This window comes from Myotis nattereri (assembly GCF_964212035.1).
Source record: "Myotis nattereri genome assembly, chromosome: 15".
Classification (NCBI taxonomy): Eukaryota; Metazoa; Chordata; class Mammalia; order Chiroptera; family Vespertilionidae; genus Myotis; species Myotis nattereri.
In genome coordinates this window covers 13,487,262-13,495,610 of record NC_138090.1, presented here as the reverse complement: position 1 = coordinate 13,495,610, position 8,349 = coordinate 13,487,262, and the positions used below count along the sequence as shown (strand labels likewise).

The window sequence follows — 8,349 nt, the reverse complement described above, 5'->3', positions numbered from 1 at the left end:
ATGGAGACAGGTCAGCTGCACACACAGCTGTGGGATGGGGGCACATGGAGTCAAGGTTTTAGGATGGGTAAGATCTGAGCTGTCCCTCCCAGCTTTCAAAAGGGGAGGCAAGACCCCACCTCTAGACAGGACCTTTTTTTTTTTTTTTTAAATATATTTTATTGATTTCTTACAGAGAGGAAGGGAGAGGGATAGAGAGTTAGAAACATCGATGAGAGAGAAACATGGATCAGTCACCTCTTGCACACCCCCTACTGCAACCAAGGTACATGCCCTTGACCAGAATCGAACCTGGGACCCTTGAGTCCGCAGGTCAACGCTCTATCCACTGAGCCAAACCGGTTAAGGCAAGACAGGACCTTTTGAGTGCAGGTGGGTGGCAGAAGTACAAAAGATTAGATTCTGGGGGAGTGACAGCCACTAATCAGATCATTTAGCTAATGAAGATTGAATTATTAATGGAGGCAAGTAGTCTGAGAAGGGTAACATGGGCCACTGAAAAGACTTGGGTTTGAGCCTAAGAGCAGTGTGCACTTGCTTTAACCAGCGAGAGTGTACCAGATTCCCTCTATGCAGGGTAGAGCTGCAGGGGAAGCCAGGGAGGCCAGTGCAGTAGCCAGGAGACAGGATGCTTGCTGAGACTAAGGCAGTAGTTAGGTGAAAGATGTGGATAGACAAAGGGTCATCTGGGAGGTGAAATAAGGCTTGGCCATGGCATGCTGCCAAGCCACTAGATGGACAACCACCAGGCCCCTCTTGAGAGAGGAAAGACAGCACCTGAGATAAGGAAGATGAAAGGACCAGCATGATTGAGCCTCCACGTTGAGGTGTCCGGGTAGGAAACAGGAACAAAAGACAAGAAGAAGGCGGAGGAGTAAAAGACAGGCAGAAGTTGGGTAAAGGAGGGTAACTAAGGACAAAAGGCCATGCCTGATGCTGCTGGGAGGCCTGCGATAAGGCAGACAGAGACCTGGCAAAGGGTCCAACAGCCTTAACGTGCTGGGACTTGAAGTTAGAGTTGGGATCAGAGGCAGAACTAGGGGCTCAGACTGGAAGGGGGAGGAGGAGCTGAACAATGGCCAGAAGGAAGGGGTTTGTCCCTTTGTTCGGAGGACCTAGGAGCAGCCTGGAGAGCCGGGCAAGGTGCATCATCCTCTTCCCAAGCTGCTTGGGACCAGAGGTGAAAGTGAAAGAGATGCACGACAAGCCAGCGTCCTCTGAGTTAAGGTGAAAGCGAAAGCAGGAAGCGTCAGACGCGGAGCCCTGCAGAGAACAGGCCTCTGCTTTTCTTGCTCCCGGCTGGTCCCACTCCTTTCACCCGCGACCACCCGGTCCCTGACCATCCTACGATGCTGCAAACAGAGCTAGAACCCCGAGGGGGCTTCTCCTTCGAGAACTGCCAGAGGTGAGGTGGGGGTGGCTGGTCCGGCGCTGCCTGCACTTCTGTCAGGTCGTGGGAGCCCCGAGGGCCCTGTATTCCTGGTGGCGAAGGGCGGAGGGTACCGGGGTGGGAGCACGTGAGAGGAAGATAGCCAGTGGTGGGCGGCTTGGATTCCCGGGCTTACCCGGGAGCTGAGGGCACCCGGGACGGAGTTGGGGGTATGAAGGGGGTCCCAAAAAAACCGAAACATGGGCCACTCTCTTTCCTTTCCAGAAACGCAGCCTTGGAACGCGCCCTCCCGGAACTGCGGGCCCCTCATGCCCGCAAGACCGGGACCACCATCGCGGGCCTTGTGTTCCGAGTGAGCCTGGGGTTGGGGCCGGGAGGCTTAGCCAGGCGGGCGGGGATGCGCAGGCCCTCGGCCAACAGCCTCCTTTCCCCTCCCCAGGACGGGGTCATCCTGGGCGCGGACACGCGGGCCACTAACGATTCGGTCGTGGCGGACAAGAACTGCGAGAAGATCCACTTCATCGCGCCCAAAATCTAGTGAGAACTCCCAGCCCCGTTCTACCACACAAGAACCGCACCCCTAGTTCCCATCCCCTGTCCCCCTCAATCCTAGCCCCACCCACACCGACCCTCCCTTCGCCCTCAGCTGCTGTGGGGCTGGAGTAGCCGCGGACGCCGAGATGACCACGCGGATGGCGGCGTCCAACATGGAGCTACACGCGCTGTCCACGGGCCGCGAGCCCCGCGTGGCCACGGTTACCCGCTTTCTGCGCCAGAAGCTTTTCCGGTGCAGAGGGCGGGGCTAAGATGGGCCTGGGGAGGGGCCGTTGCGGGATGGGCGGGGCTGAGGAGGTGATACGGGGAGGGGGCGGGGCTGCGAGGTCCCCGGCTACCGGAAGAGGCCAGCCTGAGGAGTTGGGCAAGTCTCAGCCCTGTCAGTCAGAGACGCCCGATCGCCGGAAGAGGCGGGGCTCGGGTCAGGAGGACTGTAAGGAGTGGGGCCTGGGCCCCAGTGCCTGCGAATGACCACGCCCACTCCGCGCCAAGGTACCAGGGCCACATCGGTGCTTCGCTGGTCGTGGGCGGCGTAGACGTGACCGGACCGCAGCTCTACAGCGTGCACCCCCACGGCTCCTACAGCCGTCTGCCCTTCACGGCCCTGGGTGAGCGGTTCTGCGGGTCCCCACGCCCCCAGCCCCTGGGACCCGTTTGCCCTGCATTGGGCTTACCTTAGATGCCCCTTCTGCCTGCAGGCTCCGGCCAGGACGCGGCCCTGGCGGTGCTGGAGGACCGGTTCCAGCCGAACATGACGGTGAGCGACACCTGACCCCCACTACGTGGTCATGGGTGGGAAGTGCACCCCGGAGCTGGGGGAGCGCAGAGGGACCCTGGCCTGGTCTAGAGGTCAGGGAAGGCTTCTCAGAGGAGGCGGCGACTGAAAGGAGACCGAGGGGACCGGTGGAGTGAGGGTAGCGGAGTGCTGTTTTGCAGCGGACCACCGTCAGCGCCAAAGTGTTAGGCTGCCGGGAGAAGTCAAAGCTCGGAGAGGACTGGAGCTGAGGGAGGAAGTGGCAGGTGGGGTCTGGAGTCTGCATCTTGTTAGGGGTGGGATGGAAGTGGATGAGGTAAGACCCAGAAAGAGAAAGATCCGGTGGATTGGGGGCTAAGTCACGTTGATTGGGTGGATAGGCCACTAGAATCAGAGCCAGGAAAGTGCTCAGAGAAGTTTGTGAAGATGGGGACAGTGGGCAGTGGGAACGGGAGGGGGAGAGGGAAGCAGACCAGGGAAGGGGAGTTTGGAGTGGAGATGGGGTAGAGGGGGAGAGAGGAGCTTGGGTGTGAGCAAAGGATAAGCAGTCTGGGCTTCACCATTATCGAAGCCCCCAGGCTGTAGCCTGCGGGCGATGCCAGAAGAGTCCGTCAGACCTCACACACACATCGCCACAGCTGGAGGCCGCGCAGGGGCTGCTGGTGGAAGCCATCACTGCAGGAATCCTGGGTGACCTGGGCTCCGGGGGCAGTGTGGATGCATGTGTGATCACGGGGACCGGCGCCAAGATGCTGCGAACACTGAGCTCACCCACAAAGCCCATAGAGAGGTGGGAGCAAGGGAGATGTGGGACCACGGGGTTGGGGGCTGCAAGAGGACAGGCCACATGATGGGCCTATATTGAGAGGCCATTTCTCCTCCATCCCAGGCACACCCAGTACCACTTTGCCCCTGGGACCACAGCTGTCCTGTCCGAGTCAGTGAAGCCACTGCCCCTGGAGCTGGTGGAGGAAACCGTGCAGACCATGGAAGTGGAGTGAAGTAAGCTGAAGCTTAGAGCTTGGAACAACAGGGAATAAATGCAGAAAATACAGACACCTGAACAGATGGCTATGTTGTTCTTGGGCAGAGGGTACGAGCAGCTAGCAGGGATCTGTGGCTAAGGTATCCCTGCAGGAGCCAGTCCCTCCTACGGCTCCAGTGTCTGGTCTAAGAGGTGTCCTTCAACTCATCACCCTAGGCATCTACCCTCCTCCAGAACCTCAGCTCTGGCAAGCATTTAAGACTCAAGGTGGAGCCCTAGCTAGTTTGGCTCCGTGGATAGAGTGTCGGTCTGTGGACTGAAGGGTCCCGGTTCAAGTCTGGTCAAGGGCACATACCCGGTCTCAATCCCCAGTAGGGGGTGTGCAGAAGGCAGCCAATCAGTGATTCTCTCTCATTGATGTTTCTATTTCTCTCCCTCTCCCTTCCTCTCTGGGGAAAAAAAAAACACAAAAAAACTCAAGGTGGAAAGCCCCACCCTGATTCCACACCATAGAAGTCCGCCTACCACTCCTACACCTTGCTCTTACCCTATAGTCCACTGGGGACTGTTGTAAAACCCAAAAGTCCCCAAGTACTGCCCTCACTTAGAGCCTTTGCCTGGCTCACTGGTAGCCCAGGACAAAGCCTACATCTCTCAGTCAAGCCCCCTTCCCCACCGGATGCCACTGAGGGCAAAAGTGCTGACAGAGGCCCTAGCCGGTTTGGCTCAGTGGATAGAGCATTGGCCTGTGGACTGAGGGGTTGGGGTCGATCCTCAGTAGGGGGCAAGCAGAAAGTGGCCGATCAGTGAGTCTCTCCCATCATTGATGTTTCTGTCTGTCTCTCCCTTCCCTTCCTCTCTGAAATTAATATATATAATAAAAAAAATAAAGTGCTGATAGAGGAGCTGCTCCGATTCCAAGGGCAAGTTCTCACAGAGCACTCCTCACCCCATTACACCTTTAGCTGTGAAACCCCTCCAAAGCCAGGCACATCTGAGGTGCTAACATGAAGTTGGGTTGTGAGTAGGGACATTGACTCCAAGTTTCTGGGCTGACAGGGGTTACAGTGCTCTTGTGGGGACATATAACAACACATTTATCCAACAAATCTTTGCAGAGCACCCACTGTGTGCTAGGCCCAGGTGCTGAGTGCTGGTAGCAGCATCCTGCCCTCAGAATGGCTGAGCTCCATTGGAGCTTTGCAACTGCCTTACTTCTTGGGGAGGGTCTACTCTAGGCTGGACATCTATGGACCCCTGATTGTGGTCCCCCCCCAACATTTTATTATGAATATTTTAAGACATAAAACTTGAAGAATTGTACACTAACAACTATATATCCACCACAGACTTTACAATTAATATTTTATCTGCTTTACCACATATCTATCCATCCATCCCCATGTTTAACCATTAACTCACATTTTAAACTGTTCTCTTGAATAGTCGAAACCCTCACACCCCCTAGGAGACCAGCCAACTTACCCACTGCAGCTTTGCACATAGGGGCCTCTCCTCTTGGTTCAAACTGGACAACAAACAGGCTGTAGACACCAGGGCTTGCTCACATGATCCCCAAGGCATGGAGGTTGTCAGAGATTTAATGACTGTTACCTTCTACCAGCATCCTCTGTACAAGGTTGGGCAGTCACCAAGAGTGCACACCTTGCCCTCCTTTGCTCCAGTCCCTTCCCAGGCATCATCTCATCATTAAGAGTGTGGTCTTCAGCCCTAGCAAGTTTGGCTCAGTGGATAGAGTGTTGGCCTGCAGACTGAAGGTTCCTGGGTTAGATTCCGGTCAAGGGCACGTACCTCCGTTGCTGGCTCCCAGCCCTGGTTAGGGGCGTGCAGTAGGCAACCAATCAATGTCTCTCTCACATTGGTGTTTCTGTCTCTCCCTCTCTATTCCACTCTCTCAAAAAATCATGGAAAAAACATCCAAGGGTGAAGATTAAAAGAAAAAAAAGAGTGTGGTCTTCAGAGCCAGACAGATGAAGGTTTGGGTCCAACTACACCATGTGCTGGTGGGAGAGTCACCATCTGTGTAAGCAAACTGATTCCTGTTCTAAAATGAGGAATGATTCACAACTTGCTAGAACCCCTGGCCTGGCCACATGACCCTGGCTCTCTGCTGGTACAGCTGGACATTCCCTCCACCAGTGAGGAACACTCCTGGGTGCTGAGCAGGCTTCTCTGAGTCTGGTGCCTGTGATAGGCCTGGGAAACGTCCCTGATCCAGGCCACCAGGTGGTCACCATAGACCTAATTTAACCATAAGTCCTTAGGACCCAGTGCTCAGCACTTGGGATGTGAAGTGGTTCAGATAGTCAATCAGAGGCCAGGTTTTAGGGGACTGAGGGGGTATGAAACCCACATCTGGGCTCCTGGTAAGTCCAGGCCTGGACTGAGGACCTTGGCCCAGAGAGACCTTGCTCCAGAAGAGAGCGTGGGACAGGGCTGTGCCCATACAGCTGGCCTGGCCTCATGCCTGGGACTGTAGCCCAAGGACAAGGAGATCCATAAAGCCAGGCCCATCTCAGCCTCACGCCTGCCACAATGCTGCTGCTCAGTCTGACCCTTACCCTGACCCTGCTCGGCTCCTCATGGGGTGAGTAGGCCTGGACCAGCCCCGGATTCCAGCACCAGCTCAGGCTTCCTGCCCAGGGGGCCAGGCTGGCTGGAAGGAAGGCAGGTGGACAGAGTGGGTAAAGGAAAAAGGATGTGCCAAGACCATGAGGAAGCAAGAGGTGGACAGGAGTTCAGTCCAGGCCCAGGAGCTAGAGGAGGTGTAGGAAGCTGAGAAGTGAAGGATGGATTGTAGTTTAGGAAGAACCTTCTGGCTGCATGGAGCACGGAGTGGGTAGTGAGGCCAGGATATTATCCTAGGGGTCAGGAAGACAAGTGGCCTGGGCTGGAGGGTGGGGACGGAATTGGGGAATGGTGGGGAGTAGGTTGGAGAAATGGAGCGTGGACAGCACTTGGGGACTGGTTGGGTGGGAATGACTGGAAATGTGCAGGGGCCCAGGAGGAGCTCAGGGTGAAAAGGAATAGTGATGAGTCCTCTGGATTTGGACCCCTCTGGGTGCAAAGCTGAGGGCATCTGGAAAGAGGATGGGGGAGAGGTGGGCTGGGGTGTCGAAAACAGGTCCTCACCAACCCAATCGCCAGGCTGTGGCATTCCTGCCATCAGACCGGCACTGAGCTTCAACCAGAGAATTGTCAACGGGGAGAATGCAGTGCCAGGCTCCTGGCCCTGGCAGGTGTCCCTGCAGGTACATGCACCCTGGGGGTGGGACAGGATCCCAGGTGCTTCATGCCTAGGCAAAACCTGAGTTCCCCTCCCATTTCTGATCCCTGACCCCAGGATAAGAACGGCTTCCACTTCTGTGGTGGTTCCCTCATCAGCCCGTCCTGGGTGGTCACTGCTGCCCACTGCAATGTCAGGTGAGTGCTTCCACCCCATCCCAGCCCACCCCAGCCCACTTCTCCCCACTTCCTTCCTCTAGATGCCCCTCTCTTATTGCTTTGCCCTCCCTGTGGCTGCTTAACCCCACTCTCACTGCAGCCCTGGCCGTCATGTTGTTGTCCTGGGCGAGTACGACCGATCATCCAACTCTGAGCCTTTGCAAGTTATGTCCATCTCGCGGGTGAGTCCCTGGGTTGCAGACTTGGGAAGGAAGAGTGAGCAGTACAGGTGGGTGGGCTCTGGGGATGAAGAATTCAGGGCCTTCCCTGGCCTAGCCCCCTCAGCACCCATCAACTCTGGGGGCCTGTGCTCACCCCATCCTGTATGGCCCTTTCTGGCTCCACAGGCCATCACACATCCATATTGGAACCCCACCACCTTCAACAATGACCTGACACTACTGAAGCTTGCCTCCCCAGCCAAGTACACAGCACGCATCTCACCAGTTTGCCTGGCTTCCCCAAATGAGGTGTTGCCTACAGGCATCACGTGTGTTACCACTGGCTGGGGCCGCCTCAGTGGCACAGGTAGGAACTTGGGCCAAAGATCTGGGTGGGAGAGCTAGAGTGGGGACAAATCACTTAGGGCCTAACCACCCCCTCCTGGCACACAGGCAATGTGACCCCAGCGCGCCTGCAGCAGGTGGCCTTGCCGCTGGTCACTGTGAGACAGTGCCAGCAGTATTGGGGCTCACGTATCACCGACTCCATGATCTGTGCAGGTGGCTCAGGGGCCTCCTCATGTCAGGTGAGCACTAGCACCGTCTATCCTCTGCACTGTCCTTTGACACACACGCCCCCCCCCCCACCTCCTATGCTGACTTCTCCCCTCTCCTTCCCTCAGGGTGACTCCGGAGGCCCTCTTGTCTGCCAGAAGGGGAACACATGGGTGCTTACAGGCATTGTCTCCTGGGGCACCGGCAACTGCAATGTGCGCGCACCTGCCATGTATACTCGGGTGAGCAAGTTCAGCACCTGGATCAACCAGGTCACAGCCCAAAACTGAGCCTACCCACAGGCCACTTCCCTTTAATCCAATAAAGACCCCAAACTCTGTTCTCTTGTGTTATCTCGTCTGTCCTCCTGGCTGGGGGTGGGGAGAGGTCTATCCCCACGTGGTCTTTCGGCATGGCAAGTGTTGAGAGATCAGGATTTTCCCAGACTGGGCCCCCCTGTCCCTCCTCCTGGGTGACCCCTTGG

General features: G+C 56.5%; 2 protein-coding genes across 4 annotated transcripts; both read left to right on the top strand.

Annotated features, from left to right (window-relative positions):
* Positions 1 to 1,177: 1,177 nt before the first annotated feature.
* Positions 1,178 to 3,755, top strand: PSMB10 (proteasome 20S subunit beta 10). Of its 2 annotated transcripts, XM_081107627.1 has the most exons (8): positions 1,219 to 1,405; positions 1,655 to 1,742; positions 1,830 to 1,927; positions 2,037 to 2,177; positions 2,438 to 2,553; positions 2,644 to 2,702; positions 3,338 to 3,489; positions 3,589 to 3,755. In XM_081107627.1, the coding sequence occupies exons 1-8, from the start codon at positions 1,350 to 1,352 to the stop codon at positions 3,698 to 3,700; spliced, it is 822 nt and encodes a 273-aa protein (XP_080963753.1). In that variant the 5' UTR covers positions 1,219 to 1,349; the 3' UTR covers positions 3,701 to 3,755. The 2 variants fall into 2 exon arrangements, with proteins under 2 accessions (XP_080963754.1, XP_080963753.1); XM_081107628.1 differs by lacking the exon at positions 3,338 to 3,489 and having other exon boundaries at positions 1,178 to 1,405.
* Positions 3,756 to 5,703: 1,948 nt separating this feature from the next.
* On the top strand, positions 5,704 to 8,205 carry CTRL (chymotrypsin like). Of its 2 annotated transcripts, XM_081107626.1 has the most exons (7): positions 6,238 to 6,292; positions 6,853 to 6,956; positions 7,049 to 7,128; positions 7,250 to 7,331; positions 7,497 to 7,677; positions 7,764 to 7,897; positions 7,994 to 8,179. In XM_081107626.1, the coding sequence occupies exons 1-7, from the start codon at positions 6,241 to 6,243 to the stop codon at positions 8,153 to 8,155; spliced, it is 795 nt and encodes a 264-aa protein (XP_080963752.1). In that variant the 5' UTR covers positions 6,238 to 6,240; the 3' UTR covers positions 8,156 to 8,179. The 2 variants fall into 2 exon arrangements, with proteins under 2 accessions (XP_080963751.1, XP_080963752.1); XM_081107625.1 differs by having other exon boundaries at positions 5,704 to 6,956; positions 7,994 to 8,205.
* The last annotated feature ends 144 nt before the right edge of the window (positions 8,206 to 8,349 follow it).